Source organism: Perognathus longimembris, chromosome 3 (genome assembly GCF_023159225.1).
Source record: "Perognathus longimembris pacificus isolate PPM17 chromosome 3, ASM2315922v1, whole genome shotgun sequence".
Taxonomy (NCBI): Eukaryota; Metazoa; Chordata; class Mammalia; order Rodentia; family Heteromyidae; genus Perognathus; species Perognathus longimembris.
The window spans coordinates 37,235,249-37,261,492 of record NC_063163.1 but is presented as its reverse complement, the minus strand read 5'-3'; the positions used below and the strand labels follow the sequence as shown (position 1 = coordinate 37,261,492).

Genomic DNA, 26,244 nt, shown 5'->3' with positions numbered 1-26,244 from the left:
CAAACTTGTAAAATTATTTTTCTTTCAACTTCCCAGAATCAATCTGCATCCCAGCAGACTCAGTCAAAAATCAAGTAAGCATTTCTTTTTCGTAAATCATATCCTCACCATGTCATTTTTAAGTGTTTCATAATTTCATTTTTAAAAATTATTTTATAGCCCTGTTAAAAACCTTATTAAGGCTGCCTACTGATAAGTATCAGTGTTTACATAAATTCAAATTATGCCTTGAAACTTTCTGTATGTTTAGGAGAATTATTTTTCCAGCTGAGTTGATACCAGTATACGAATAAATGAGTTAATAGTATTAACAGAATTGTAACCTGCCATGCCTATTAATTTGGAGAAGTTTTTCTTTTCTTTTTTTTTTTTTTTGGCCAGTCCTGGGGCTTGGACTCAGGGCCTGAGCACTGTCCCTGGCTTCTTCCCGCTCAAGGCTAGCACTCTGCCACTTGAGCCACAGCGCCGCTTCTGGCCGTTTTCTGTATATGTGGTGCTGGGGAATCGAACCTACGGCCTCGTGTATCCGAGGCAGGCACTCTTGCCACTAGGCTATATCCCCAGCCCCTTCTTTTCTTAATTTTGTTTTTATCCATATTGGAGATTGAACTTAGGAACGAAGCTTGCTAAGTAGATGCTGTATCACTTAAACTCATCTCCAACTGGAGTATATTTTTCATGGGAACATTCTGCTTGAGTTGAAAGTTAATATTGCTGTGGACAATAACAAAGGATAAGCAACTGCCTGTTGTTCTAACTTTATTTTTAGATATTTCTTAGCCATGTGTACAACTTGTATTAGAACTGTAAAGCATGAAGCATAATCTGAAGCTCTGCATCCTCACTGAATTTCAGAGGCAAACTGTGAAACTCATTTCTTTAATCAAGTTGCTTCTGAACTTAGATAATGTAAAAGCAAAAACAATTTACTTATTTTCCTCCTAGGGAAATACAAGCTAGAATTTCAAGTACCTACAAGTAAGGAACTTTGACTTGCCTACTGGCCACAGCAAGAATATAGCAACTAAACATCAAATAGTAATTGTAGTGTTTTGAATGTAAAATAGTTGAATTTTTTTTTGTTGTTGTTAAGTATACTGTGTTGTCAGTACCTGGGGATATGATAGTGGCAGGATAAATAGCTCGGCCTCAGGGAAATTATAACCTTGATTAAATTGAAAGTGAGGATTCCTGAATGTTTAGGGCTTTCAGAGCGAAAGTTACATATAGAGAAATCTCTTGACATGTGGATCTTTTTCATACCTTGGATTGAAGGGGAAGGTATTGTGTATAATGTGCCTGGCATGGTGGACAAACTTGTTATATAACACCTGCTCTACTATTTTGTTACTCAAGGTGGAGCTCTTGTTACTTATTGCATTAGTTTTTATTTTGACAGTTTCAAGAAAATTAGAAGGTCTGTTTTAAGGTGTTAGTTTTCTTTCTTTTTTTTTTATAGGTATGATTGGTATCAGACAGAATCTCAAGTAATAATTACACTTATGATCAAAAATGTTCAGAAGAATGATGTAAATGTGGAATTTTCTGAAAAAGAGGTATTTAGCCTTTGAGACATTCATGTGGGGATTATTTGGGTAGTCTATGAGATAAGATAGCTAGATGTACCTTTTATTCAGATTTGGAATGCAAACGAGAATTTATTTGACAGTAGTAAGATAGATAATGTTGCATAGTGTACTTCATAACATGTCTGGTTATTCATTGTGTGATTTACACAAGTCTTAGAATTAAGCATATTAAAGGAATATTTTAATAACTGATTCTTAGCATTCTTAGCATTTAATGGGAACTCTGATAGATACTTAGAAAAGTAGTGGCAGAATTAATATGTTTAGTGCATTAATAGCATTTTGTTATATGTTGTATCATTTTGTTTATGTTTATCATGTTTATCTGATACTGAAGTTCCATATTTAGTTTAAGTGTTTTCCCTTCATTTATGCATTTATCAAATATGCAAATATTTTTGTTCAATAGTTGTCTGCTTTGGTAAAACTTTCTTCTGGAGAGGATTATAATTTGAAACTGAGACTGCTTCATCCTATAATACCAGAACAGAGCACATTTAAAGTGCTTTCAACAAAGGTAAGGCATTTGAAAAGGATTGTTCTAGTAATATATTCAAAATATGTAAGTAGTGGTGAACAAAATACCCAATGTTTAAAAAACTTGTAGCTTCTTCTAAGCCACATACCTTTAAAGTAAAAGGGACAGGTATAAAGAACAATGATTTTTGTATTTAAACCACTTTCTACATTTTTAGTACAATGGAATGTAAAAGTTCATTTATTTTGCATGATGTTTATATAATTATAAAGGTAGCAATATTGTGCCTAATGAAGTTAAAAATGCAAACAATTGCTGGGTGTGGTGGCTCACACCTGTAATCTTAGCTACTCAGGAGGCTAAGGTCTGAGGATTGTGGTTAAAAGCTAGTGTGGACAGGATAATTTGTGAGATTCTCACCTCCAAGTGGAGGCTGTGGCTCAAGTGGTAGATCATAGCTTTGAACACAAGCTAAGAAACAACACTCAAGCTCAGAGTTCAAGTTCCAGGACTAGCAAAAAACAAAAACCCTATAAAGACAAAGCTGGATTCTTGTTCATTTTTTACTTAAGCTGAATTTTGAGTTACTTCATTATGAAGGAATGGTGCAGAAATTACAGTTTGAGTTACTATGTGTTCAGCTTAGTGTGTTTTCAACAGTATGCAGCTTAAATATGGAGTGATGTTTAAGAAATTCAGTGATATTTAAGGTGGCAATGTAAATGAGTAGGGAAAATACAGAATTGAAAATCAGAAACTCTGACTCTGGCTGGTCTTATGCCCAGTGAATTTATTCACAGAATTTTTCTTAGGCCTAAATTTCCAGCATCAGTACAATGAGGGTTATGAGCTAAAGAAGCTCAAGTTTTTTTCAGCTATAAAATTGCATGAAAAATTTTAAGATATATGATAATGAGAATGCACTATAAAGTTCAACTAGAATCTTTTTAATGATTAAAACATGTTTTGTAGCTGGGCACCAGTGGCTCACACCTATTATCCTAGCTACCGAGGAGGCTTAGATATGAGGATCGTGGTTCAAAGCCAGTCCAGTCAGGACAGTCTGTGAGATTCTTATCTCCATCTAACCAGCAGAAAACCAGAAGCGGCACTGTGCAAGATGGTAGAGTGCCAGCCTTGAGCTGAAAAGCTCAGGGACAGCACCCAGGCTCAAAGCCCAATGCCCAGGACCAACCCAAAATAACTTGTTTTGTATACTTAGACTCTTTAAGATGTAAGGGCATGTATCTTTTTTATTTTTTGAGGGAGGGTAGCTCTGGCCTTTGAAATAGCATCTCACTTGGTAGGCTTATACTGTACCACCTGAGCCATGTCCTTTGGACATTTTCTATTAAGGAATTGAATTCTGAGTCCATTGATGTCATGAAGAGTAACTGGTCATACAGAAAGGATAGCTACACAAAGAAAGAACAGGAAATACTAAGTAAGTCGTTTTCTTGCATGTAATTAAAGAGGCTTTTGCGGGGGGTGAGGGGGGTGCCAGTCCTGAGTCTTGAATTCAGAGTCTAGGTGCTGTCTCTGAGCTGTTTTGCTCAAGGTAGTACTCTACCACTTGAGCCACAGCTCCTTTTCCAGCTTTTTGGTGTTTAATTGGAGATAAGTTTCATCATGGGCTTTCCTGCTGGACTGTTTGAACTGTGATCTTCAGATCTCAGCCTTCTGAGTAGGATTACAGGTATGAGCCACTAGCACCTAACTAGACTTTTCTCTTAAATGTTTGCTAAACCATAAAACTAGTAAGTTATGAGGAAAATGAAACAAGATGTGTGTCAATAGAAAGTGCAAAAAGGGGTTAATCTTAAGCAGAATTTCAGCCCATCACCTGTCCTGCTCATACAGTGTAGAATTTGACAAAGGAACTTTGAAGCTGAACTGGTGACTATGATGACATAGGTCCAGAGGATTAGTTTGAAGCCAGCCAGGACAGAAAAGTTCAGGAGATTCCATTTCAAAAATAACCAGCAAAAAGCCAGGTTGGAAGAGTGGCTTCAGTGATAGAGGTTAGGCTTAAGTTAGGTTAGGCAGGCCTGACAAGCAAGCTAAGGAAACCTAGTACCACCAGGAAAGAAACAAACAAGGCAGATGTCTCAGGAAGATAGGCCAAGAAGTTACGAGTTTGGTATCTGTGTATATTTCTGTCACAAAAATCTTTTTTTTTTTTTTTTTTGGCCGGTCCTGGGTCTTGCACTCAGGGCCTGAGCACTTGTCCCTGGCTTCTTTTTGCTCAAGGCTAGCACTCTGCCACTTGAGCCACAGCGCCACTTCTGGCCATTTTCTGTATATGTGGTACTGGGGAATTGAACCCAGGGCCTCATGTATAGGAGGCAAGCACTCTTGCCACTAGGCCATATCCCCAGCCCCTGTAACAAAAATCTTAATGACTTAATCTTTAAATGTCTTCCATCTGAAGGCATTTAAGTTGATTTATGTGAATAGGTGATGAATGACTTAGTTTCACATATTTGAAATACAAATGAAGTTTGTGTTTCAGATCAATGAATAATTTTTTAGTACAAATGTTTTCTATGTTTTATTGTTATTTGCTAAGTTTGGCAACCCTTCCCTCTGCATTGTACATGAATACTTGGTAATTTGTTATCATGAATTAATCTAAATTGATTAGGAAGTAAGCAATGTTTTTATTTTTACCATGGTTGGGGGAGTTGAACTGAGATTATGGACTGCAAATATTGTCCCCCAAGTTCACAGTTAACTAAATTAGTCAAACGGATGCAAAATTTATCTGTTAGACTAACTTTTATGCTATATTTTATAAGAAATAGAATTTCTTACCATGACAAATAAATGATGAAATCCTCAGATCATTTCCTTTTTCATACAGCAGAGGGAGATGGTGTTACAAAATACTGAAAACAAAATCTAGGTTACCGAGGCTTTTATTAGCTAGTGATAGTAAAGATATAACCAAATAATTTGCTTTTCTATGTATTAAATGAATTGAAAGTATTTAATGTATCCACATATCTTGAATCTTTGCATGAAATGAGGAAAGTATGTTATTTTGTGTAGAATTGGCTTAAAATGAACGGTTTTGTGAAATTTATGGTTTAAATGAGCTTAGTTTCTGCTTTTTGTGTGAGTGCTGGTACTGGTGCTTGATTTTTTTCAGTGTCTTGCTTTCTCTTGGCTTTTCCACTGGCACTCTACTCCTTGAGCTTTTGTTTAGTTAATTGGAGATAAGAATCTTAAAAATTTTGTCTGCCCTGATTGGCTTTGAAACTGGGTCCTCAGAGCTCAGAGTAGATTTATAGATGTCAGCCACAACCATTCGGCTGTGTCTGTTTTTGTTTTTGTTGGTGAGTGGTAGGGCTTGAACTCAGGGCCTGGGCACTGGACTGTCCCTGAGCTCTTCTGCTCAAGACTAGCGCCCTACCATTTTGAGCCACAGCTCCACTTCCAGTTTTCTGGTGGTCAGTTAAGAGATAAGAGTCTCATGGTCTTTCCCATCTGGGCTGGCTTTGAACCGAGACCTTCTGATCTCAGCCTCCTGAGAAGCTAGGATTACAGGTGTGAGCTTCACTAGTTTCTGGCTTTGATTTGTCTTTTTGAGAATTTTATTTTCTCCCTACCTTCAAGGTTGAGTAAACGTTGTATATCCATGTATGGCTATTATTTATTTATATGCTTAATTTAGGTGAAATATAATTGTCTTGGTACTCATAGAATATGTAGAAAATACCAGAGATAATGTAATGAAGTACAAGTATTGGTACAGTATTGTTAGTTATCTGAGTATGTAAATGTTGGGGGTTTGTTGTTTCATTTTTTTAGCCTTTTGTAGCACTGAGGTGTTGCTGATAGTTTCAAATTGTAGATCTTGGAGTATATTCTTGTTCTCTATTTAAAATAATTTTACTATAGTTATCTTTTAATTTTTAAGTATTGCTGGGCTGTAAGCAAAATTCTGAGCTACTATTGTAGTACAAAAAGATTTGATACACCAACTAAATATTCATAGAGCCTAATAAGAGAATGTCGTAAGGCTGCATCCTGAAGCTCATAGAGCAGTTATTTAATGACTGCAACTTTGAAGCATATGATTCTCAAAAATTTGGCAGTAAAGCTGAGTGGGAGGTGGCACATGCCTGTTCAAAGCCATGAGACTCTTTTATCTCCAATCAACCACCAGAAGGCCAGAGTGGTGCTGTGGCTCAAAGTGGTAGAGCACTAGCTTTGAGCAAAAAAGCTCAGAGACAGCACCCAAGTTCTGAGTTCAAGCCCCAGGAAGTGGGGGGGGGGGGGGCGGGGGGATTGCCAGGAAACTGACTTGGAAAAAAGCCCTTTGCCACTAGTTTGTTCCAGTGTAGCATCATAATACTTCTTAAGGGGGTGCCTTTGTTGTAGAGAGCAGAACTGACCCCATCTTGATTAGGGAAACATGGTAGCAATAGTTAAAATGGAGTTAAATATTAGGTCAACCTGACCATAAAATTCTGCTTCTGTAAATGGCTTGCTTAACTCGTTTGTTGCTTGCTCTACCCCCAGCGTCAATCCCCTACATCTGTACTATGCTTTTACCTTTATAAACCCCAGCTTGAGGATTGTTAGACATCACAGTGTTAGCTCCTGAGTCTGCACAGTGTCCCTGGCCAGTCAGCCCACTTTTTATGGTCACAGTTTCAGCTCTCGAGTCTGTGCTGCGTCCCTGGCTGGTCAGGTCGCTTTTTGCTTCCCCAATAAATCCATCTTTTTGCTTGAGACTGTCTCTGAGTGGTGGAAGGATATGGAATCTCCTCCCTTAAACCCCGTAACACCTTGATGACAAGGTTGATTAGAAATAACAATGACTCCTCTTTTAAATCTGAAGTCCCTTCACTGGAAAAAAAATTAATAAATTCTGTTACACAGAGAAGACCTCACAGACGTGGAAGCAGTACATAGAATGGGTACTCTTAGTATTAGGAAGGGTTTTTTGTTGTGTGGTACTAGGAATGAAACCCAATGCCTTGTTCATTATAGCCAAGTTTTTTACCTCTTAAGCCAGCCTTTTGTTTTTATGTTTTTGAGATAGGTCTTGCCAACTTTGCCTAAGTTGGTATCAAACTTGCTACCCTCCTACCTCAGTCTCCTGAACAGCAGATAAAAGGCATGAACCACCATGCTTGGCCAAGGATTCTTATTAACTTGTAGATACTATATAGGGATATTTGGGTGTCTTTCCTGTGAAAAATGAGAACAGGGAGGGGCATGTGGCTCAAAATGGTAGATTGCTAGCCTTGAACAAAAGAGCACTGGGACATTGCCCAGGCCTTGAGTTCAATCAAGCCTCATGACCAACAAAAAGAAAAAGAAAGGGGGGAAAATAAGGAAAAATGAGAACAATATTCAAACAAATTAATAAGATTTTAAGTTACCTTTCAAAGATGGGTTTTTTTTATTGTCAAACTGATGTACAGAGAGGTTTCCAAAGATGGTTTTACGTAAGTAAAAATGAGATATATTTATTACTGGTGGCAATAAATAAAAACCTTTGAAATTAGACTGATAACTCTAGAAGTGTGTGCCAGAATCAAGACTTATACTTCATTTCTAAAAGCATGTAGAAGCATTGAAAGTGAAGTAGGTATAAAAAGGGATTCACAGAAAATCAGTCCTCCCCTTTTAAGAAAGCTCCCTTAAAAGGCTTAGTAGATGCTGCTATTTAATGAATAGAATAAGTATAATTTCAAGCTCAGGTCAGCTTGTCTCAGTTGAAACAGGTTGTTTGTTAAGAGCTTTTGACTCTAGTTTTATAAAGGCCTCTTTATTCAGATTGCACAATTACTCAGGTTACTGTGGCTTCTAGTAGATGAGAATGCTGGTCTGTGCTGCTCTTTGGGTGGAACAAGGAACTTTACAGAGACTGGATAGTATAGAAACTTGAGTGGATATAGACTATAGGATGCCCTGTTCCTAAGTTTAGTGTGCTGATAAATGTATCCCTTACCCTGATCTCATTTCCAGATGCCTTGAAAAGCAAGGGTGCAAGACACAGTTTGAAATTTTAGGATGATGATAATAGCCCTTTTTCGTGAATGTTGCTGTGTCATTGCCAGCTATTGAACTCTTATATTCCCCTTTTTTGGGTGTGTGCCAGTCCTAGGGCTTAAACTCAGGGCTTGGGCACTGTCCCTGAGCCTTTGTTGCTTAAGGTTTGCACTCTACCACTTGAGCCACAGCTCCACTTCTGCCTTTTTTGGTAGTTAATTGGAGAATAGAGTCTCATGAATTTTCTTGCTTGGGCTGGCTTTGAACCGTGATCCTCAGAGCTCAGCCTTCTCAGTAGCTAGGATTATATGTGTGAGCCACTAGTGCAGAGCTCTTCTGTTCCCATTTGATGAGTACCTCAGCAGAGACTACTTGGAATAACCAAAGTATTATCACATAATACCTGTGAAAAAATATTAGTGCCATTTTATTTTAGAGCAGTCACAGTATACACTAAAGGGAATTATAGAGATTGTTGGAGAACATTTGTTTTCCTGTTAGCAGAATTTAAGCATGAAGAAAATACTGGTTTTCTTTTTAGCAGAATTTAAGCATAACCATTACATCAAAGATACTCTGCCTTTCCCAGTGACATTTTTTTTTTCTGTATTTCTCTTATTTTGAAAACAGTTCTGATTTGAAAACATCTCTGTTCTCCTAAAGAAATAGATTTAGGAACTACTTCACTTCCCCCCAAGCAATTAAATCATATCTGATTAAAATATTGACTGAACTCTAGGCACATTTGCTTGTGCCTGTACTTCAAGCCACTTGGGTTGCTGAAGCAGCAAGATTATATGAGTAATTATTTGGGAACAACAGTGAGACACTGTCTCAAAAAAGTGTGGGTTGGTATGTTTGTGCACCTGTGCTGGGTTTTCTATGTTAGTACTTTGTTAAGATATTTTAAAGTACAAATTTGAGATTGTCTCACAAAATGCAGGTGAGAGAAAGATGGCTAGGAATTGCTGATTTAAATGAACCATCTGAAATAAAAAAGGTGTAGAACCAAGGGGTGAATAGGCTTCTCTATTTGTTAGGTATGTTTAAAATTTTTCTTCCATTTACAAAAGTAATGATCTTATCATAGAAAGTAATAAAATTACGATTTGATTTTTAATTTAAACCATATAATACTTTAGTACTATGATTAATGGCTTTGTTACTTTTTTGTTGTTGTTTTGTTTTTACATCCCCTCCTCCCCCCCCCCCCCCCCCCCGCCCATGCCCCTGGTACTAGAAATTGAAGTCAGGGTCTGGCACATGCTAGGAAAGCACTGTAACACTGAGCTACATGCCCAGTCTTTTAAAATTGTTATGATAGTGCATCCATAGTTGCTCATGCTTGCCTTGAACTTGTGTTCTACTCAGCCTTCTCAGTAGTTAGTGTCAGGAAACATAGTCTTTGCCGGGCTTGTAAAAGTGGTGATGAAAGCATTATGTATTTTGAATATGTTAGGGATAAGAGTAGATTGTGAGTATCAGATGCCTTGATTAGAGCAAAAGTGCTATTAAAATGCTACTAACTTCTTCATTTTATTTTATTTTCTTAATTTTATTGACAAGGTGATGTACAGAGGGAGTACAGTTACATAATAAGGTAGTGAGTACATTTCTTGTTTTGTTACACCCTCCCTCATTTTTCTTTCCTTTCCCTAGTTCAATTAAGCGTATATACAATGTGTACCAGAATCATATACAGTGACCACAGGGGGTACGCCAAAGGAAATTCACCTAGTACATTAAACATAATGAGAGCAATAAAATCCTCCTGATTCCATCTCTTGGAGTTCATTTTGCTCAGCCTCATCCTATATAATGATATGTACATAGCTGTTAAGCTCTTGTGATCCTCTCTCTGATGTGTCTATCCTAGACCTTTTTATGTTTATTTAGTAATTGATTGGTTTTAGAGACATACTGTAAAGTCGCTGACCAAAACATGTGGAAATACCATTTGAAGTTTGTCATTTTACAGACATGATGATCTCTACTCCTCCCCCCCCCCCCCCCCCCACCGCCAACAACCACATATCAGGGAGACCATGGGCCTTGGTTCTCTGTGTTCTAGGTTTGTCTCACTCAACATTATTTGTTCAAGATCTGACCTGGGAATATGGTCTAGTGGCAAGAGTGCTTGCCTCGTATACATGAAGCCCTGGGTTCAATTCTCCAGGACTACATATATAGAAAATGTCCAGAAGTGGCACTGTGGCTCAAATGGCAGTGTTAGCCTTGAGCAAAAACCAGCCAGGGACAGTGCTCAGGCCCTGAGTTTAAGGCCCAGGACTGGCAAATAAATAAATAAATAAATAAATAAATAAATAAAATTTTAAAAATTAAAAAATAAAAGGATCTGACCATTTCCCTGCGAATACCATTATTTTATTTCTAATTGCTATGTAGTATTCCATTGTGTATAGGTACTACGTTTTTTGGATCCATTCATCTGTAGTGGGGCATCTGGGTTGTTTGTATATTTTGGCTATTGTGAATTGTGCTGCGATAAACATGGATGTATGTGCAAGTGTCTTTGTGGCATCCTGGATCCTGTTGTTCAGGATAGATGCCTAGGAGTGGTATGGCTGGGTCATAGGGTATGTCTATGTTGAGTTTTTTGAGGAACCTCCATACTGTTCTCCAGAGTGGTTATACTAGTTTACACTCCCACCAACAGTGAAGAAGGGTTCCTCTTTCTCTGCATCCCCTCCAGCATTTGTTGTTGCCAGTGTTCAGAGTATAGGCCATTCTAACTGCAGTGAGGTGGTCTCTCAGGGTTGTTTTTATTTGTATTTCCTTTACTGCCACGGATTATTTTGTAGTAATCCCATTTGTGGAGTCTCTTCTCTATCTGTTGTGCTTCTGGGACTCTGTTCAGGAAGTTCCTGCCTATGCCTATAAGTTCTAGTGTCTCTCCTACCCTGTCCTTCAGTAGTTTCAGGGTTTCAGGTCTGATGTTGAGGTCTTTAATCCATTTTGAGCTGATCTTGGTTCATGGTAGTAGGCTAGGGTCCACTTTGAGTTTCCTACTTGTGGCTGCCCAGTTTTCCCAGCACCAGTAGTTGAAGAGGCTATGTTTTTTCTATTGTATGTCTTTATTTAGCTCCTTTGTCAAATATCAGCTGACTGTAAGTATGTGTATTTATTTCCAGATCTTCTATCCTATTCCATTGATCTTCAGGTCTGTTTTTATGCCAGTGCCAGGCTGTTTTTGTTTTGATGGCTCTATAATAGAGCTTTAAGTCTGGTATTGTGATACCTCCTGTGTTGCTTCTTTTGCCTAGAATTGCTTTGTCCCAGCCCTATTTTCTCAAGCTGTGCTTCCAAGACTTGTAATATTTTTTATACAGTGGAATAAGTTCTTCTGGTATGCATGAGGACACTAATTCCTTTAGAATAGGGTTTTCAGTGGTGACCTTAGAGGTATTTAGGGCTAGATAATTCTTTTGTGGTTGTGATAACTAACGGACATTGCCAGATGCCCTCTGCGTGGCAGAATCGCTCTGTTATAAGAAAAATGAGCTCTTAGATATCAAGATTCTTTAAAAACAATATTTTGCCGGTCCTGGGGCTTGAACTCTGGGCCTGGCCACTCTCCTTGGGATCCTTTTGCCTAAGGCTATCACTGTACCTTTTGAACCACAGTGCCACTTTCAGTACTGTGGCGATTAATTATTGGAGATGAAAGGCTCACAGACTTTCCTGCCGAGGCTGGCTTCAAACCATGATCCTCAGATTTCAGCTAGGATTACAGGCATGAGCCATTGGCACCCAGGCAAGATTCTTAATTGTAGTTTTTGTAAGTGTGTGTTAGTTTTTGAAGGGTGAATTCTAAGAGTAGAAACAAAATAAATATTTCATAATTTCTTGAATTTAACCTTGTGTAATTCAAGCAAACTGTCAAAGACATTATTAATTCTTATAAAATTTTGATGGCATAAGAAAATTGCATTTTTACTGATTTATGTAGTTTACAGTGAATAATAGATTTTATTTTGTGTTTCCTTTAGATTGAAATTAAAATGAAAAAGCCAGAGGCTGTGAGATGGGAAAAGCTAGAGGGGCAAGGAAATGTGCCTACACCAAAACAGTTTATAGCAGGTTTGTTTTGATGAGTTTTAAATTCATATTGTGTTGTATATTTGAAATTAAATAGTAATGCACATTCTTTCTACTTCATTATTTATGTTGCCAAGAAAAGATAAATTAATTGTAATAAAGTTATACTCTGTAATGAATATAAAGTAGTCTTTCATAAATGTTTCAACTCTCTAACCTAAAATACAAATGAATGGCAGAAGAGGAGTGGGATTGTTTACTGTGTAAACGTATGATATTATTAGTTGGAGTTTGTTTCTGTATGTGACTTTAGTATTCTGTTTTGCTTTTAAGTTAGTTTGGTGAACTGATATTTCCTCTTCTTTGTTCCTGTTTCTTCTACTGATATTGTCAATTCTTAATTTTTACAGTATTGGGCTTTCAAAGAGTAAAACTTATTTTACTCTGTTACTAATTTAGAGATTGATATAAAAACAGAGTAAATAGTAAGAAAAAAATCTGAAAGGAATGGAAAACTAGAATTGGGTTTTATAACCCTTTGAGGGATGAATACAATTGTGTTGAGATCAGTTCTCACATATGCAATAAGCAGATAAGCACTTTTCTAATGGCATAATTAATCTGAAGGACACTTTAGAACTATAACCTAAGATTGCTTTCAACTGTAATAGCTTCATTAATGAATAGAGAGACATTTCTTTTTGATTTGTTAGTTAATGCTCTGATTTGATGACTCAAGCTAACATTGTGTCTCAGTTACTTTTAACTACTTCCTTCTATAACAGATTGCTTGTTGCCAAACTTTTAGAAGATGAGTTATTTAGTAGGTCTGCTTTTTAGTGTGTGTGTTTGTTTGTATGTGCACCTGTGTACCATGTGTATTCTTGGAAGTAATTTTAGACACAGAAATGGGAAAAATAGGAGTTTACGTACATCCTTTACTTAGTTTTTCCCAGTAATGATGTCTTAACCAGTCTGAAGTACTGTTGAGAAAACCAGGAAATGGATATCAACAAATAATTTTTTTAAGACTGAAATAGTTGCTAGTTGATACTTAAAAAGATACCTTGTGTGTTTTTCTTGTGACTCGTACCCCTTACAGAAATTTCGGAGAAGAGGTTATATAATGTAATTCTCTATAAATAGTATCTCACTTATAATTCTTTTTTTTTTTTTTTTTGCCAGTCCTGGGCCTTGGACTCGGCCCAAGCACTGTCCCTGGCTTCTTTTTGCTCAAGGCTAGCACTCTGCCACTTGAGCCACAGCGCCACTTTTGGCCATTTTCTATATATGTGTGTGGTGCTGAGGAATCGAACCTAGGGCTTCCTGTATATGAGGCACTCTTGCCAATAGGCCATATTCCCAGCCCCTCACTTATAATTCTAACAGCTCGTAAACTAGGAGATACTGTATTGTTTTTGGTTTTGTGTTTTTTTTTCAAATTTTTATTATCAAACTGATGTACAGAGAGGTTACAGTTTCATACGTTAGGCATTGGATACATTTCTTGTACTGTTTGTTACCTCGTCCCTCATACCCCCCACCCTCCTCCCCCTTTCCCTTTCCCCCCCTGAGGTGTTCAGTTCACTTACACCAAACAGTTTTGCAAGTATTGCTTTTGTAGTTGTTTGTCTTTTTTTACCCTGTGTCTCTCAATTTTGGTATTCCCTTTCAATTTCCTAGTTCCAATACCAGTATACACGGTTTCCAGTATACTCAGATAAGATTACAGAGATAGTTTAGGTACAACCACAGGAAGGTGATACAAGAACATCATCAATAATAGAAGCTACAGATACACATGGGACGTTGAAAGTAGTTACAACTGTGATATAACAGTTGTTTCCATAACATGGAGTTCATTTCACTTAGCATCATCTTATGTGTTCATAAGGGTAATAGCTATTGGGCCTTGTGATGCTCTGCTATGACTTGCCTAAACCTGTACTAATTATTCCCAATAAGGGAGACCATAGAGTCCATAGGGAGACCATAGAGTCCATGTTTCTTTGGGTCTGGCTCACTTCACTTAGTATAATTTTTTCCAAGTCTTTCCATTTCCTTACAAATGGGACAATGTCATTCTTTCTGATAGAGGCATAAAATTCCATTGGGAGACACTGTATTGTTTCTTCTACTTCACAGCTTGCTAAGATAGGTTAAGCACCTTTCTGAAAAATCACCTGGCAGATATCATTGTGTAGAACTAAAGTGGAGTCTCGGTCTTGTTCTTCTGTTAACTCTATGTGTGATATTGCTTGTAGTTGTATTTTCTAACAATGGAAATGGTCTCTGCTGACAGGAGTATCTTTGCAGTTATTTGATAATACAGTGAATGGGTAAGGATGTTAGATTACTCAGCTCTCAGTAGTTCATTTCCTGTCTCCAGGTGTTAAAGTTTTTCTGAGATTAAATATCAAGGTTTTTTTTTAGTGTTTGAGTTAATAAGTTTTTTTTCCCTAAACTCAATACCTTAGATATTCAAGATGTTCTTCCTCCTGTCCTGTTACATTTTTGTAAGGAATTAATATGCTTGTCAGATCCCTGTGTACTGCAAGCTGTAGACTGTAGATAAGGGCAAGTCACTTAACCTTTCTAGGCCAGCTTTCTTATCTATAAAATGGAGATTAAAACCTCTATTCCCATCCTTTCTGGGAGTCAGCATTAGAATTAATTAAATCCATGTTTGCTAAGACTCTTAACTTCCCATGGATTGCATTTTTCTTTTTTGTTTTGGCTACTAATGAAAATATACAAAGAAAAAAATTTAGCACAGGAAGGTAGATAGCATTTCCCGAACAGTTACCTACCTTGAAAAACTGTCCAAGGTCTTCTTGGATTTTGTTTAATATTTTCCTGAGTTCAAATAATGAGATGAAATTATTTTTGATATTTTAGATGTAATAAAATACAGTACATACTAAATGCATTTCCCTTTAAATCTTTTTAGTAACATAACTATTACAAATGTTAAAGTTCTGTGTGACTGTTTTATATTTTTTATTTTTATTTTTTTTTCTGGCCAGTCCTGGGCCTTGGACTCAGGGCCTGAGCACTGTCCCTGGCTTCTTCCCGCTCAAGGCCAGCACTCTGCCACCTGAGCCACAGTGCCCCTTCTGGCCGTTTTCCATATATGTGGTGCTGGGGAATCGAACCGAGAGCTTCATGTGTAGGAGGCAAGCATTCTTGCCACTAGGCCATATTCCCAGTCCTGTTTTATATTTTTATTGGACAGTGAAACTACTCTTACACCTACTGGGTCATTTAAGTGTTGTTTTTTCTCAATTATGGGGCTTGAACTACTGATTTTTGTGGGTTATTTTGCATCCTTCTACTTGGACAAAGTTACTGATCAGATCTAGGAGCTTGGAGGTACAGTTTCTATGATTCTTTAGATCATATCCTGCAAATAGGGACATGGGTTTTGAACTCTGGGTCTGAGTGCTGTCCCCAAGCTCTTCAGCTGAACGCTAGCCATCTGGTTTTCTTTTTAGTAACATAACTATTACAAATGTTAAAGTTCTGTGTGACTGTTTTATATTTTTTATTTATTTATTTTTTTTCTGGCCAGTCCTGGGCCTTGGACTCAGGGCCTGAGCACTGTCCCTGGCTTCTTCCCGCTCAAGGCTAGCACTCCGCCACTTGAGCCACAGCGCCGCTTCTGGCCGTTTTCTGTATATGTGGTGCTGGGGAATCGAACCTAGGGCCTCTTGTATCTGAGGCAGGCACTCTTGCCACTAGGCTATATCCCCAGCCCCTGCTTATGCATTCTTGGCATAATCAAATCAGGTTGATTAATCACTTCTGCCTTTTTTACTTTGTAGATGTAAAGAACCTATATCCATCATCCTCTCATTATACAAGAAATTGGGATAAATTGGTTGGTGAGATCAAAGAAGAAGAAAAGAATGAGAAGTTGGAGGGTGATGCAGCTCTAAACAAATTATTTCAACAAATCTATTCAGATGGTTCTGATGAAGTGAAACGTGCCATGAACAAATCATTTGTAAGAATTTTTTTTTCAAATATAGAAATAAATGTAGGTATTTTAAGGAAATAAGTAGGTAGCTTGGGACTAAACTGCATATACTATATGTTTAAACCTTTTTGTGAACAGTTTTGTCTAAAAATTCCTTCTTACTCTAAACTTAGAGTAATTGTTGAATTAGAAAACATGGTACAGGGCTGGGAATATGGCCTAGTGGCAAGAGCGCTTGCCTCCTACACATGAAACTCTCGGTTCGATTCCCCAGCACCACATATATGGAAAACGGCCAGAAGGGGCGCTGTGGCTCAGGTGGCAGAGTGCTGGCCTTGAGCGGGAAGAAGCCAGGGACAGTGCTCAGGCCCTGAGTCCAAGGCCCAGGACTGGCCAAAAAAAAAGAAAGAAAAGAAAACATGGTACAGATGAGATTAAGTGGATAACTCATTTTATTTGTCCATGAGTTACTAGTTAGTTAGAAGGTTAAGAAATACCAAAGAGATCTGAGAATGTGGCTTATTGGCAGAGTAGCTTGCCTAGCATGCATGAAACCCTGGTTTGATTCCCAGTACCACATAAACAGAAATGTCTGAAGTGGTGCCAAGGCTCAAGTGGTAGAGTTAGCCTTGAGCAAAAAAACCTCAGGGACAGTGCCCAGGCCCTGAGTTCAATTCCCAGGACTGGCAAAAAAGAAAGAAAGAAAGAAATATCAAGAATCCATCACAGTAACCAAGAGATTCTACCTTCAAGATTTTTGTTGTTGTTGGTCATAGGGTTTGAACTCAGGGTCTGGGTGCTTTCTCTGAGCTTTTGTGCTCTAGGCTAGTGCCCTACAACTTTGAACCCCAGCCTCACTTCTGGTTTAATTGGAGATAGGAGTCTCAACAGACTTTCCTTTCCTGGCTAGCTTTGAACCGTGACCCTCAGATCCCAGTTAACATTTTTACTATTAGCAAATACTACTTTTGTACAAAGGGAAGCTTTATTGTGATATTTTTGTACATGTATAAAATGCATCTCCATCAAACTTTCCTATTCTGTCTTTCTCTTTTTCCCCTCTTTTTTTTCAGCAGGTTTTGTTTTTCTGTTTTCATACATGAGTATAAAGCACTTCAACCATATTTGCCCTCCATTCACCTTCCCCACTCCTGCTGGTACCTCCAGCATATAGCTTGTTTTACTTTTCTGTGATTAATTTTTCTCTCTGTGCATATTTTATATTTCTGGCTGCACAGGTTTGTTAACAGGCAGCATGATAATGCATCATAATATGGATATTACAGTGACTGCATCAATAGGCTATTGGACATTTTCATTTTGTTATATATACAGTTTAGGATGGGGGTGGTGCTGGCTCATGAAGTAGGTCACTGCCTAGTAAGGATGAGGCCCTGAGTTCAAACTCAAGTACCATAAAAGCAGTCAAAATATTTAGTGATATTCTGTCTTGAGGATATCTAATGAGAATAACAGCAGAGCAATCATAGTCATAGCTTTAAGATAAATAATGGTTTTGACCCAGGACAAAAATGCAGGAATGGAGGGAGGAAGGGTGAGCAAATGCAGTCATTACATTCAATAAACATTATGTAAAAAATGAACTATATAATTTGAAGGTAGGGACAAGAGAGGGGGAAATGGAGAAGGATGGAAGAGGTGACATTGATCAATCAAGAAGCATTGTGTTCATAACCTGACTTCGGAATTGTAAGCCCTTTGTACAGCTACTTACTAAGAACAATAAATACATTTGATGAGACCTGAGGATCATGGTTCAAATCCAGCCTGGGCAAGAAAGTTCTGGAGACTCCCATCTCCAATTAACCACCAGGAAACTGGAAATGGCCCTGTGGCTCAAAGTGGTAGAGCACTAGTTGTGAGTGAAAAAGCTTAGAGACAGCACTTAGGCCCTGAGATCAAACCCCATGACCAGCCAAACTCCCCCTTCCCCCCAAAAAATTCTACATTTAATTATATATATATATATATATATATATAGAGAGAGAGAGAGAGAGAGAGAGAGAGAGAGAGGTATTTCCTATTGAATAACCTGTTTTCAGTATGTTTTTTTAATACTGGAAGAAATAGTAAAAATGTGAAATAATAAAATGTGACATGGATATTTTATTATGTCTACAATATTTTGTTATTTATGTTACCACATGTCAGTATTCAAATAGAACGTATATAGACAATAATTTGTAAGAAAAACTACAATGAAAATTTAAAGTACTTTGTTACATTTAATTATATTTAACCTTGTTTATGGAATATAATACTTTGTTAAAAGGTTTATTGAGAGGACTATTAACTCATTTTGAAATGCCTGGGAAAAGTTGAAAAAAACAAGTATTTAAAGAGACTAATGCTTTTTTTCGGAATACATGTTCCTATCTGATGTCTTGAATTTAAATGCAGTTTATCGTTTGCCTAAACATTGTTAATGTTTCACATGACTAGTTTGTCACAGAGACACTGATTTTGTATGGCTTTATTGTATGTACAGCAATACCACCTTAATCTTGAATAGAATATACTGCATGGATTTTGGCTAAGTACAGTCAAAAATGTATTTTTCAGAACCAAAAATTTAAAACTCCCCCATGTACATTGAGTAGCTCAGTTGATTCAGAGAAGCTTTCAGCCAATTCTGTGTCATTATTAGATGTGTTTAAATCATGTTATCTGCTGCGTATCCTTATTTTTGTGGGAATATGTTTACCTAAAAGCAAATGGGGCCCCCAAAAATGTGAAAGTTTGGTAATCATCTCAAGCCAAAAACAGCACGTACTGTGCTTATTAATTTAACAAAGATAATTTTAGATTTGTTGAAAGGCAGGGAGCTTGTGTTTGGAAGGAAATTAAGCATGTGCATTATTCAAGGTAAAGAACCATGAAATAAAATCTAGTTTATGTGATGAGTATTAATGTATACAAGAGTAATTTTTATGACAGTAATGTAACCTGCTCCATATGGTTTCATGTTATGGATGTTCAGACCTACTGTATGTATGATACAGGTGTCTCCTTAAATTAATACAAAATGCGGATAAGGGGGCTAGGGATATGGCCTAGTGGCAAGAGAGCTTGCCTCGTATACATGAGGCCCTGGGTTCAATTCCCCAGCACCACATATACAGAAAACGGCCAGAAGTGGCGCTATGGCTCAAGTGGCAGAGTGCTAGCCTTGAGCAAAAGGAAGCCAGGGACAGTGCTCAGGCCCTGAGTTCAAGGCCCAGGACTGGCAAAAAAAAAAAATGCAGATAAGGGTCTTTGTACCTTGAATTTTAAGAATAATTTTGGAGAAAACCTTTGTGTTTGGCACAAATGGAACATTAAGTATGGGTTCTTAAAATTCTACTTAACTGGTAATAAAAGTAGTTTATTTTGCTTGGACCTTACTGTATCCAGAAGATCACATACAGTATTCTTCTTTGATAGAAATTTTGTTTTTATTTGAGGTATTTTTTCCATATATACTTATGTACTGGTTAGCAGAGGGGTACATGGTGCTTACTATTGCTTTTAAGTAGCCTGTATTTGGGATTCTATACTTTGAACATTTTGAGAAAGATATTCCCATTTTGATTATATGGACCAAGAACTAATTTACTCTTGTTTTTTTTTTTTTTGTTTTGTTTTTTTTAATTGCAGATGGAGTCTGGTGGTACAGTTTTGAGTACCAACTGGTCAGATGTAGGTAAAAGGAAAGTTGAAATCAATCCTCCTGATGATATGGAATGGAAAAAGTACTAAATAAATAAATTTGCTATTACTGTATTGCATATATTCACTAATACCCAGTGTGTATTGATACTGCATTCTTGAATTTTGAACACTGAATATCTTTTTGAAAGATTATACCTCTTTACCTCTTTGTGCTTTGGAAACTATTTTCCTTCAAGTGTTCTAAGAGTCTAATGAAGAATGAAGATCACATCTTTATTACTTCAGTCCTTACGGATTTAAAACATGAACCTGAATGAAATATTATTTGCCACTAGGTAGATTAGTTCTGTCTACTAGTTGTGGGAATGGAGAAATCTTTAATGACCTATCTTGGGTTATTGCCTTACTTTTGATCCAATATTCTGTTAATAACTTATTAGACTTGGCAACTTTGGTTGAGCATAAATTTTTCAACTTCAATGTTATGTTGTGTTTTCTTTTAAAAACTGCTTTTGAATGAGAGTTGTAAATATAATTTTTCTATGAAAACGTTTGGCTTATTTACCTTTTTCTTAAATTTTTCATGAGAAATTTAAACATTATCACAGGAAAGTCCCATTTAGTTCAAGAGAAGTATTGTCATTTGCAACTGAGATTTTGGTCACACTTTTCTGAATTCCTGTATGAAGAAAATAGGTTCTTGAGTTTAACATATTGCAAACTTTTAAACTGTGATTTTAGAGTTAAGAATAATAATGTAAGATATTGTCCTATATTATATCATACATGGCATACCAAACAAGAATAATATGGGAAACTGCTGCTTGGTGCTTTTGCCACATCAGGATTCCAGAAGTTATAACTCTGTTGGAGTTTTTATTTTTAGTATTTTTTTCTTCTTTATGAGAAAAATCTCTGTTCTCAAATCCTGTGGTTACTTTGATCTCAGTAGATAATGGTAACTATTTAAAAGTAAGTTACTATCTAAATACAGTATTTGCTCTATGCCTAAAATACCATGAAACAAAAACAAAAGACATTAATTTCCAAGAGTTTGTTGCAGCAGAAAGTATGGAGTGTTTGAAAGCTACACTTGTAAGTACAGTTTTGAGATCACAATAAGCATTCCATGATTAAAATTCTTTTTATTTTTAATTAGTGTTTGTGCCAGTACTAGAGCTTGAACTCAGGGCCTAAATGCTGTCCCCTAGGTTTTTTACTCAAGCCTGCCTTGGAGCTGCAGTGCTCAGATCTCAGCCTCGTGAGTACCTAGGATTACAGGTGTGAGTCACTAGTGCCTGGCTAAGATGGTTACTTTTGTGTTACTACAGCTTATTATCCTCTTTAAGCAGCATTAAGGAGTTAGAACTTTATGATCATACTTCCCACTATAACCATGTTAGAAAATAGTTAATTTTCTTTGCCTTAGAGGAATTAGAGTTAAGAAACGATAAAAAAAAACTTAGGGGTTGGGGATATAGCCTAGTGGCAAGAGTGCCTGCCTCGGATACAAGAGGCCCTAGGTTCGATTCCCCAGCACCACATATACAGAAAACGGCCAGAAGCGGCGCTGTGGCTCAAGTGGCAGAGTGCTAGCCTTGAGCGGGAAGAGGCCAGGGACAGTGCTCAGGCCCTGAGTCCAAGGCCCAGGACTGGCCAAAAAAAAACAAAACAAAAAAAAACTTAGAAGACAAGGTTCTGGTTTCTGTCCTACCTTACTGTTTTTGTTGTTTTCCTGAAAACTAGTGTACATTATTTGCACAAGGGAGATTTTCATTATATTTCCATACATGTAAAAAGCTTCAGCACATCTGTCTTCCTATCCTACTATTCCTCCTTAAACAATTGCAATGTTTTTTTATTGTTCTACTTTCATAGATGGAAGTAAACTACTACTTCAACCATGTTCATCCTCATTCACTTTTTTTAGCACCTCTCCCTTCCACTGGTACCCAGCCATGCCCCCCCCCCCTCCATTTTACTCTTCTTTTTGTGTGTGTACCAGTCCTGGGACTTGAACTCAGGGCCTCGCCCCTATCCCTGAGCATTTTTGCTCAAGGTTAGTGCTCTATCACTTGAGCCACAGCTTCCAGCCTTTCGGTGCTCAATAATAGATAAGAGTTAGAATGACTTTACTAGTCATGCTGGCTTAGATCTCAGCTTCCTCAGTAGCTAGGATGACAGGTGTAAACCACCAGTGCCTGGGTGTCTTTTATTTTTTTAGTGCACCAAGGACTTTCATTATGGTATTTCACATATGCATATATTTTTTTCTCTCATTTTCTCTTCTACATCCAGTCCCCTATTGATAAACATCTTCCATTGAGCTTGCCTATGCATATGTAGTTGCTTGATAATTTGAAATTATTCACCCTCAATCTTCTTCCCTTTACTCAACCTCCTAAATATTAGTCCCATTGTTAGTTAGGATCGTGTTTTATGTCATGTGTAAGGAGAGGTCATCCACATTTGTCTAATTTCCATTGTCTCCAATTGTGTCTTTCCTTTGTTCCCAGTGGTTTTTGGGTTTGTTTTTTGAGACAGACTCTTGTTTATGTAACCAAGGCTTGCTTGAAAGAAAATCCGCTGTTTGAGCCAAAATGAAAGAAATCTGAGATCAGGTATTTGAGTAAGATATTATTACTACTGTGATATAATAAAATTTGAGCAACAGATAACTCAGTATTCATGGAGGACCATGGCATAATATAAATTTATAATGAGGCACTATTTCTTCATTACAACTGAAATATCTTCAGAAGTTGCCTATCTGATAAACTATCAGATACTAAGTATTTGAAAGTATGGAACTGGTTGAATCAGCTGAATAGAATGTATATTAAAGTACATGTTAGGCAGACCTCACTACCTTGTTACCTCGGTAACAATTAAGAATGTGGTTTTAATTCTTTTTTTAAAGAGGAAGTACTTTCAACAGTATTATGTCCTGCTAGTAGAAGTTTCATGATTGACTAGTTTTTGTGTCTGATTATGTCAGTATAAGTCAGTCATTATGTAAAGATAATATAGTAGCCTAAGCTAATCAAGTATAGAAAAGTCTTAGCAATTTATTCACACCTTTGAAGGCAGCAGTATAAAAAGCCACTGAAGTCACACTTTCAAAAATCATGTGAAGTAAACTTTTTAAATGCTAGTTTTCAAAAGTATGCAGAAGCATTCCATACTATCTCCTTGCTATTAGAATTTTTGCAACCGCATACAGAAGAGTTCAGTTTTATGGGGTTCTGTGTCATTCGCAGGAATCTGGTAGGAAGAGAATTTTTGCCAAGAAACCAGCACAAAGGAGAGGGCAGAAATATGATATAGCACATGTGTAATTACAAAAATCCTAGTCAGAATTGGTTGGGCATACTATTTAAATAACTTTATAGGTTCTTTGTTACTTGGCAGTACTGGGGTTTGAACTCAGGGCCTCCCTTGTGCTTGTTAGGCATTCTACCAATGATCCATGATGCCTCTAGTTCTTTTTTGCACTGATAATTATTTTTGTTTGTTTTGTTTTTTGCCAGTCCTGGGCCTTGGACTCGGGGCCTGAGCACTATCCCTGGCTTCTTTTTGCTCAAGGATAGCACTCTGCCACTTGAGCCACAGCGCCACTTCTGGCCATTTTCTATATATGTGGTGCTGGGGAATCGAACCCAGGGCTTCATGTATATGAGACCAGCGCTCTTGTCACTAGGCCATATTCCCAGCCCTGCACTGATAATTTTTGAGATAGGCTCATACTTTCACTTTCGCATCCAGCTGTTGATTGAGAAAGGTTCTCACAAACTTTTCTGGGCAGGCTGGCCTTGAACCATAATCATTCCAATCTCAGTCTCTGAAGGAACTAGGATTGTAGATACGAGCCACTTGTGCCTGGCTAGTAATTTGGTGTTTTTAACTAGTGACTTGCTTTAGCAAGTTACATTACTTCCAGTCCTATTACTGGTGTTTGTCCCCTAATACAAACTAACTTATATATTTTATGTAAAAACTTAAGATATGAAAAAGGTTTAGTAAGCCAAACATCTTAGAAAGTTAGCTATCTGCCAAATTTAGATTATACATGAATAAATATGGATATAGTTATGTGCTTACCTTTACACAGCAAATGCCTAAAACTGGTATGTAAATTGGTTACTTTTGTAGAATTAAGACATTAGGTTTCAATGTTGATACTGTAAAGTATGTTGTATTGTCATTTTGTTGTGTATATGATAATTGCTTCTTTCCTATACCTGTTTTGCTAATCTCATCTAGTAGGGTTTATTCTTATATTTTACTGTTTTTTATTTCTTTGGGTAAGTATCTTTTTCAGTGCTAGTTTAGTAAGTCATGAATTTCTTTAGCTTTTATCTAGGAGGGTTTTTATTTCTGTCAGTTATGAGGGATCACTTTACCTGGGTACATTAAGTTGGTAATTCTTACCTCTTGGATCTTGAATTAAGTTCTCCATACACCCCTTGTATTTAGAGTTGGTGTTGAGAAATCTGATATTTTTTTTCTGATGGGTTGCCATTGTAAATTACTTTATCTCCTTTCTTACAGCTTTCAGTATTCTTATAATCTGTATGTTTTGTGCTTAGCTATAATGCATCTTAGGGTCTAAGTTCTCTGATCTCTGCTTGTTTGTTAGTCTACACAATAATGATGCTTGCTCAAGACACTGTGACACTGTTTTCCCCTAAGCGCGAGTGAACTTAGGAACCATAGAAATTGCAATTGATAAATGAAACCTTGTGTTTGTGGAAATCTCTGTTGAAGACTAGTTACCATTACTGCTCCATTCATAGTCTAGGGAGACTTAGTTAACTGGGGTGGTAATAGGAATGAGGTGGTGGGGTTAACATTAATGAACAATACTGTTTTTATAGGAAAGGAAAGGGTAGAGGTTAAGCCTAACAAGGGAGGTTAATGAGAAGAGTGAGGTAGTAGGGGAAGAAAACCTGGCTAGTGTGTTCATATAGGGAGGGCATAGGCAAAGAATGAAGCACAGAATGAAGAAAGGAAAAAAAAAAAGACCTCAAAACAGCAAACATGGAATGTTAAATGTGTTTAGGCAATCTAGTTACCCATTAAGTGTGTAGGTAATGCAAAAAAAATGTGAAAGTAGGTATAGAAAGAAATAATGGCAAGATAATAATTCTACTTGTAGATAGAAGGGAAGTATAAATGAGAAAGGGTATAAAAAGGGATGGAAATTAGATTTTTAAATTGAATACTAAGTGATACCGGAGAAATGTGTGTAGGGAGAAGAACTAAAAAGTAGGTGGCCTGTATCAGTTACAAGGGGGAAAATCTTCATTTGTTTCCATCCCAGCTTTCTCCATAGCTAGGATGGCAGACATATATCACTATCATCACTATACCCACTATTGGTTGATATGTGTTTGTGTGGACTGGTCTCAAATTGCAGGCCTCCCGATCTCAGCCTCCTAGAATTACAGGTGTGAGCCACCCATGCTTGGCTTGTAATTTTTATTGTATTCTGTTGCACTTTTATATGCATTAGAACAAAGCATGCATGTATGTACAAAAGTCCTTTAAAAGGAGTTATTGTGAATAAAACATACTGCTGCCTTTAAATGTTTTTTCTAAAGTTTGCTACTGACTCAAGTTTACACCTTCATTTTATGCTGTTTGGATTATGTCAATTCCCTCCTGTCCTGATAAATCATTTAAGTTGTGGCAATTTTATAAAATATGTCCTTATTAGATAAATCAATAGAGTCCATCTATATAGAAATAAGTTATTCTCACAAGAAATTTCTATTTTTGTGAAAATGTAGATTGTATTTGAATGTGATCTGGTATAAAAATGGATGAATGAATCACCTGATTAATCTTAGTTTACTTACCTTTCAGTGTCAGAATGTTTGAGGTAATGGTGGAAAGTGAGATGGGATTGATAGGTTTTTAAACTTGCTGCAATGGAAGCTCTTCATACTGTACTTTAATGACATAAGTCAATGTGACATAACAATTATAGATAATTGAAACCCACCAGTATCCTTGTTTATTTTCCTTTTGCTAAGTGAGCAGTAGCTAACTATATCTAAGACTATAGAGTCACAATAGAACCTTGAAAATGTAAAATGTTCTGAGAGGGACTGCTTTACCAAATCACTGGGAATGAATTAAGTATCTAAAAGAACACAGTGACACCACTCCATATGTCTACACATATACTAGTGGGTTTCATTTGGGAATTTACATCTTTTGAACTGGCCTGGTTAGAGACAATCTGGCATTAGTACTAAGTGTGAGAGCTTGCTATTTCATTGTCCTTTTTCCTTACTAAATGTTCTATGTGTACACTTGTCGGGCTCACTCTCCACGTCCCCCCCTTTCTCCCCCGGGGAGACGCCAAGCCCCTAATTGTGAGGGACAGTCGGCTCTGCTACCCCCGCCAGCAGGAGAGGCGAAGTAGACCATAGTTTTTGTTCCTGGAGCAC

General features: G+C 37.2%; 1 protein-coding gene across 1 annotated transcript in view; it reads left to right on the top strand.

The window, feature by feature from the left end:
- Positions 1-19,897, top strand: part of Sugt1 (SGT1 homolog, MIS12 kinetochore complex assembly cochaperone) — a 40,945-nt gene extending 21,048 nt beyond the window's left edge. Inside the window, exons 8-13 of the mRNA XM_048341278.1 lie at positions 37-74; positions 1,460-1,556; positions 1,999-2,106; positions 12,087-12,177; positions 15,960-16,141; positions 19,772-19,897. Of these exons, the coding sequence (XP_048197235.1) occupies positions 37-74; positions 1,460-1,556; positions 1,999-2,106; positions 12,087-12,177; positions 15,960-16,141; positions 19,772-19,873 (618 nt within the window). The 3' untranslated portion in view covers positions 19,874-19,897. The remainder of the gene's footprint in view (positions 1-36; positions 75-1,459; positions 1,557-1,998; positions 2,107-12,086; positions 12,178-15,959; positions 16,142-19,771) is intronic.
- The last annotated feature ends 6,347 nt before the right edge of the window (positions 19,898-26,244 follow it).